Source organism: Helobdella robusta (genome assembly GCF_000326865.2).
Source record: "Helobdella robusta unplaced genomic scaffold HELROscaffold_39, whole genome shotgun sequence".
Lineage (NCBI taxonomy): Eukaryota > Metazoa > Annelida > Clitellata > Rhynchobdellida > Glossiphoniidae > Helobdella > Helobdella robusta.
The window spans coordinates 643,615-651,366 of NW_008704865.1; the positions used below are offsets into that span (position 1 = coordinate 643,615).

Sequence of the window (7,752 nt, forward strand, 5' to 3'; positions counted from 1 at the left end):
CACATATCAGTATACAAACATACATATATATATATGTCAGAGGACAAACACTCACACCACACACACCACACACACGCGCGCGCGCGCGCGCACACACACACAAAGTTACAAAAACAAATTCAGCATAAAAGAGACGAGACGAACAAGGTATGACATCTGACCGCATTGACCTTTTGAAAGGCAAATCATGTTTCAATGTATTCCTTCACACGTATATGAGTCTGTGTGTGTCTGTGTGCGTGTCTGTGTGCATATCTGTGTGCGTGTGCTTTCATGTCCATTTATGTAATATATATGTATTTGCGTATATGTCTGTCTGTGTGTATAAAACTATAAAGAACATCATAATTGGAGTTTTTAGATGCATCAATGTATTTCTGCTAAGATTTGTGAGTGTGTGTGTGTATATACGCCATAATGTGTGTGTCTGTGTGTGTGTTTGTGTGTGCGTGTGTGCTACTATCTGTTGTTGTATTATTGAGTCAGTTCACAAATGAACGAATGCAACAATCTGATGTTTCATTCATTCATTCATTCATTCTTTCTTTCTTAAGATTGTGAGTTCGTTTTTAAAAGCATCGTGTTGTTATTCTTGCGAGAGTTTGTTGTTGATGATGTTTATGAATGTGTGTGCGTGTGTATGTGTTGTTTCTGTGTTGTGTATGTGTGTGAGTGTGTGTGTGTTGTATGTGTTTGTGTGTGTTTATAATTTTAATTACGGTGTTGTGATTTTTCATACAGTATATGTTTTTCATATAATATTTCATATTTTCATCATCACCATTTGGATTAATATCATAATTGATATCTATCTATCTATCCATCCATCCATCCATCCATCCATCCATCCATCCATCCATCCATCCATCTATCTATCTATCAATCTATCTATCACGGTCATCAGCATCATCATTTCTATTCAATAATTTAACAACGAAATGACGGTTAATAGCCAGAGAAGTCATTATCATAAAATCACGTCATCATCATTACCATCATCACTAACTTCATGTAATTATTAACCATCGACTTCCGGTTGACCTCAACTTGACCTTCAATTTTGGACCTTGGGTCACGTGACGAGGCCATCGACAATAAGTGGTGACCATTCCAAACTAAACCTTGTTATATAATTTATTTGTTTTAAATATTTTGTTTTTGCCTAATTCTTTTTATCTCAAATTGAACGCTAAATAATAATTGTATCAACTTGCACTTTATTAGTAGTCTGTATTAATTACATAAATCAATAAATTTAATCAATTAATTTATTAACTAACTAATTATCCAATTGAATTAGCAAATTAATTAATAGGCTATATGCTATCGAAACAACGTCACCAAAGAATCAAGAGATTAACGTATATAATTAAAAAATAAATAAATAAAAATAATAAACTGATGAAAGAAAATATCATTAACAATGGTTACCAGAAAGAATGCCCTGGAATGACTTGGTGAGTTTGCCAGCAGTCCTCAAACTTCCGATGAAGATGGCTGATTGACCGTTGAATTTTGATAACTGGCGGCCTTATTTGGTAGGGGTGTTGGAAAAAATTTGGCCAATTTGTTAATTAAACAAAAAATTTGATTATTTTAAAATGAAGATTTAATTGAAAAACTTTTCAAATAAAATATAAGCATATTTCTAGCTAGCCAATCAAAAATTCGACCAAACGACCGACCAACCAACCAGATAGTTTTTTGAATCTCGGTTCTTCCTGATCAACTTGAATGGTTGAGTTGGAACCATTCCTGTAGAAACGTACCACGTGATGCTGACCATCGTTGACCTTTGTGTAGAGGTCATTCACAGAGGTATCGAACGATCCGAGGTTGTAGACGGCATACACGTTGCCTCCAACCTGGTAGGGCGATCACGGTGATCGAGTGAATCTCAAAAGAATCTTAAAATCTCAAAAAAATGAACATAACGATTGTAGTAATGTTTATTTAATTTTCTATTATTATCATTTTATCGGATGAAATATTTTAAATAGTCTGAAACTGAGATGATGACATCGTTTAAATGATGACAACCTTAATGGCCTGGACGCTAAGAGGGCTGCCTCGTTTCAAAAATCCATTTATCCGGCGTTACTTGGAGGATGTGACAAATAGAAACACGTACTTATACAGGCACACACTCAAACACGCACAGATACATACATGCGCAAATCATCAAATGAACACAAGCACACAAACAAACACACACACACACACATACATACTAATAAACACACTTACATATACCACACCATGTAGGATCGTATGCATACACAACAGACAGATTTTTAATAAAATTCTGGTTTCTAATAATTTTTGCAGAACCGAAATTTGTAATTTTTCTTGATCAAAAGCTAACTTTTCGCAATCACGTTCATTGCAAATCCAGCAAACTTGCTAGAGCAATTTGTGTCATCAACAAAATACGTCATTTCGTACCACCGACAACTTTGAACAGGCTCTATAAATCTATTTGTTTTTTGACACATGCTTCATACTGCAATAGAGTGTACTTTTTCGACAATAACTCATCCCATCAAAACGTTGAGGAAAAGAGCAGTAAGAATAATCCTTTTGTCAACAAGACGTTTTCACGGTAAACCATTATTTATGGCTGCCAAAAACTTTAACTTTGATCAGGTAAATATTTATCTCTCAGTAAATTTTGTTTATAGACAACTCGCTGGAAAACTACTACAAATATTCAACAATTATTTCCAACATGTTAATAATAAAAGAAAACAAAACTACATCAGATCAAACAAATCTAAAACAAATGTTCTATTTCATCACATTCTGTGTAGAGGAACAAGAATGTAGAATCAGCTGTTAAAATCCGACTTTCATCACGATTCAGCATCACCATCTGAATTTAAAAGAAATCTGACATACTTCATCACCGATTCATGAACGTGTGAATGTGGATGGATGTGTTTGTGAGTGAGTATGGATGTGTGTGAGTGGATGTGTTTGTGAGTGAGTATGGATGTGTGTGAGTGGATGTGTTTGTGAGTGAGTATGGATGAGAGAGTGAAAACGACATGTGTAAATTTGCTTTTTTCATTTAAATGTTGTAATTTGGAACAAGTTAATTCAACATTTAATTTTTTCCATGTAACTTTTTCCGGTTGAATCTCTTTTTGTCTTTCTTGAGAACAGATGTTTATTTAATTTTTTATTGACATTTTGCAGAACTTTGACAATTTATGTTCCAGGTGGTTGTGCTAGTTGAGTTCTTAAATGAACTCAATCACAACCATCTTGCCTTCTAATGAATATGTTGTATCACATTGAGGAGATTGTATTATTGTATAAACATACATCGGAAACACATGCACGCGCACATACAAACGCACACACGTACACACACACACACACGCACACACACACACACACGCATATGTAAACACACATATTAGTTATTCACCACAATTATATCAATAGATATTGGCATTAGCATGGTGGCCGTGATAAATGAAGTATGATTTAGAGAGACATTCTTTCGGTGAGGTTTTCAGTTTTTTCTTCTTTCTTTCTTATCACTACTACTACTATTACTGCCACACTACCTTTACTACTACTATTGATAATGCTACCACAACTACAACTACTTCAACTTCTAATATTACAACAAAAGTTACTTTTGCTGCTACTACTACTACTACTACTACTACTACTACTACTACTACTACTACTACTACTACTACTACTACTACTACTGCTACTACTACTACTACTACTACTACTACTACTACTACTACTACTACTACTACTACTACTACTGCTACTACTACTACTACTACTACTACTACTACTATTATTACTACTACTACTACTACTACTAATGCTACTACTGCTACTATTATTACTGCTGCTGCCATAGTAGTAGTAGTAGTAGTAGTACTAGTAGTAGTAGTGGTAGTAGTAGTAGTGGTGGTAGTAGTAGTGCACATTTGTCTGCTTTTTGTCAGCAACTAATTCCAACCGACCTCATTCTGATGTTGATTTTAAAACTCTTGTTGTTTATTTTTGTATGTTCATCTATGTTGTTGTTTATATTTGTATGTTCATCTATGTTGTTGTTTATACTTGTTTGTTTATCTACGTTGTTGTTTATATTGTTTATTTATTTATTGTATGTATTTGTTGTTTACGTTATTGCTCTGTATGTTGTTTTTGTTGTTGTTGTTCGTATCAACAAGTGTTTTTCATACTTTTTGGATGGCAAGAAATTAATAAATAATTCAATCATTTTTTGATAATTATATTCTCGCCAACACTAGCAATATTCGAAACAATGTTTTTATTGTTATCTTTTCTATAGCTTTGTTTTTTCTTTTGTTAATTGTATTTTGGTTTTTTTTATTCTTTGTTATTACTCTTTTTTATTTTTTTGTTTTTATGGCCCACGTAAATAAATTTATTGTTTTGTCATTCTTGTCACAGATATTATGAAAATTGTATAAGATCTTCAATTACGATGTTTTCGTTGTTGTTGTTGTTTATGTAATAATATTTTTTCTTTGTAATTTTTAATAGTATCTATGTCGTTGTTGTTGTTTTTACAGTTGTTATTGTAGTTGTGGTTCTTGTAATATCGCTCGTCGCATAATTGATGAAATTATTTTTTATTTAATTTATCGTCCTTGCATATTTCCCGCGTTGGTGTTGTTGTCATTGTTGTTGTTGTTGTCGTTGTTGTGTTTTAAACATTTTGTTGTGTTTTAAACATTTGTTGACGTTGTTGTTTATATATCTGTTTATGTTTACAATGTTGATGTTTGTGTTGTTGTTTGTTTGTTTGTTGATGTCGTTTGCTTATTGATGTTGTTGTTGATGATGTTGCATTTTTTATTCATGTTTATGTTTATAATGTTTATGTTGTTGTTGTTGTTGTTGTTGTTGTTGTTGTTTGTTAATGTTATCGATGTTTTTATTGTTGTTTATGCTGTTGTTGTTGAATCAAGGATGTCTAACCGTGGCAATAAAAATGCATTGCTTGGAGAGATGAGATCATGTTTATTGCTGTTTAAATCGTAATTACTGATTTCAAATTCTACTATTTAAATTTGTAAATCTTATTAAAAATTTATACTAAATTTTTAAAATGAATTATTAATTATAGCAACAACAACAACAACAATAACAACAACAACTTCTACTACTACTACTACTACAACGACTATTACAACCACTATTACTACTACTCCAGCTACTACAACTACTACTACTACGACTATTACAACCACTATTACTACTACTCCAGCTACTACAACATCCGTCTCGCCATCTTCACGATCGTAACATTCATGATAGTTTTGCAATCATCGTCTCCAGCAATTTATATAATGGATCGTCATGTGCCTTTTTTCCATTGAATTCCCGCCCAAAACCAGAAAAAATGCAAACGATTGTATAAAAAAAACAAAGAGATGAAAAGAAAGATGAAACAACATCAGAACAAATAAACACGCTAAAATGATTGAAGTACAAATTTTGTTTTTGTGAAAACAATTCAGTGAATGTCAACAACAGAAGAAGCTGCCGCAACAATAGCAGCCACAGCAACAACAGCAAAAGCAGCAACTACAACAACTGCAGCAGAAATCAAATCACATTAATCAAAAAACCAGATGATTGCAAACATTAAATATTTCTCAAATAAACTTTACGGTAATAAAAGCATCAACAAAACATTTTTTTAACAGCAGCAAATAACGTTAACAAAAAATAACATAAAAAAGAAAACACATCAACAAATATCGCAGAGACAAACATGAAAATAACAAATTTGCCCAAAGAAAATAATGACACAACCTCATTACTTTTCAACATTGTTGAACATCGTAAACATTAAACTGTCTTCGTTCAGTCGTAACTTCACGGGCAGATCACACCAAATCACATCAGCATGTAAAATGTCAACAAAATACATCAACTTACAACATCTACGTTAATAAACAACTACTCCATTAACATCAAAAAAACGGAACAAGATCGACAACATCAAAATGAATAAAAACTAGGCTACAAAATCATTGACAAGCTATCGCAAACAACAACAAAATCAACAATGTTAACAAAAACATCAAACGACAACAACAACAACATTACAAGTTATAAATAACTAACAAAGCAAAACCATCAAACCAAAAAACCAAAAAACAAACAACACCACACACCAGGTAACCAGTCAACCAACCAACCAACCAACTAACCAGCCAACCAACCAACCAACAATGCCAACAAGTAATTATTGATCTCGACCTCACACGGTCCCAAATTAATCAAACATTTCCTTCAAAAATAATACAAAGAAGAAAAAATACGTGAAAAAAGCATCGTAAAATAAAAATTGAAAATGGGATAAAAATGCAAAGATAGTGGAAAAATGCAAAATACAGAAAAAACTTGAGAATGATAACTTCAGGAATTTGTTACCAGCAACATGTTGTGGTTATACGTAGTGTTCAGATCAGCAACATTTCTTTTCAATGTTCTCATGCAAACGTTTGCACTTTTTTTTAGTTCCTCAGACGCATTAAGGCTTGATAGATTCAATTGCTGAGACATTTTTACGCATAAAATTGTAAGATGTTGAATTATTTATCTGGTTTTATTATCGAAAAAACTGTTGTCTGGAAGAGTTTTTTTTTGTATGCTGGCCTCACATGTGGATGTGAATGAATGCAGCCATGCAGCCAGACGTACCATCGTAAATGTGGACATGTTAGTGGAAGACAGCAGGGGTCAGGTTCATGCATCGGTGTATGCATGCACTGAAACAATTGCAATCATTTACAAAGGATTGAAAACGCAAAAAAATTATTTTTATAAAAACAACTCATTATCAATTTTTAAAGCATTTAACTGTTAATATTTGAACGTAGTTGCGCACAGTGTCACACAGTTGGTTTTTAAATGTAAGTTTTTGTTGTACGTAAAGTAAGAAACGTGGAAAGCATAATATACGCGCACGTAAATACAACAAGTGATACCCACAGACACACACTCACGAACACAAACAAACACTTTCACACAAACACAACAAACTCTGGTTACAAATAGACGATTGCAGTTTCACTCCTAACTCCCTGTTTGTTCAGTTGCTATGAAGAAAAATGACAAGCGTAAGATGCCATTAAAATCTGGATTACCAATCTGGTCCTTGAAGTTTTGAGTTTCGCGGCAAAAAAAGTTTTGCGTACGATTGTTTGGAAATGAAAAAATATTTACGAACTCGTCTGTTGTCTGTGTTTTTGTGGGTTTTTTGCGGTTCGTTGAAATAAATTTATGCCATTAAGTTTGTAGGGGGTGGTTTTTATTTTGGATGCACTTCACTGAGTTGTTTTAAAACGCATCACACCGAACGAATTACCATCTTAATATTCTTTAGTGGCCGGCCAACACCCAGCAAATGTATACGAATGACGTCATTATACTTGGTGCTCGCTTTCAAAGAACCTAGGTCATATGTTACCTCGTCATGTTATAACTCAGTGTCTCTTCCTTGCAAGGTTCAATGATGATTCATCGTGACGTAAGAGCGGTGCTCAATTAATGAGGCACACAGATAGCAACACTTTACATGAATTATAAATAAGGTGCAGGCCATTACGTCATCAGTAGGCGTTGGGGCCGTTTGTTTGTTGAGTTGTTTGCTGTTGTGTTTTTTGCGTAGGTAACTGAGTGTGTGTGTGTGTGTCTGTGTGTGTTATTGTGTGTATGTGTTTGTGTGTGTTGTGA

At 33.4% G+C, this 7,752-nt stretch overlaps 1 protein-coding gene across 1 annotated transcript in view; it reads right to left on the reverse strand.

The window, feature by feature from the left end:
• HELRODRAFT_176719 (hypothetical protein) overlaps window positions 1-2,438 on the reverse strand; it is a gene marked incomplete at both ends in the record, with an annotated part of 6,924 nt that extends 4,486 nt beyond the window's left edge. Inside the window, 4 exons of the mRNA XM_009024071.1 lie at window positions 1,007-1,121; window positions 1,432-1,530; window positions 1,694-1,865; window positions 2,379-2,438. Coding sequence (XP_009022319.1) covers window positions 1,007-1,121; window positions 1,432-1,530; window positions 1,694-1,865; window positions 2,379-2,438 — 446 coding nt within the window. The remainder of the gene's footprint in view (window positions 1-1,006; window positions 1,122-1,431; window positions 1,531-1,693; window positions 1,866-2,378) is intronic.
• Window positions 2,439-7,752: the final 5,314 nt, after the last annotated feature.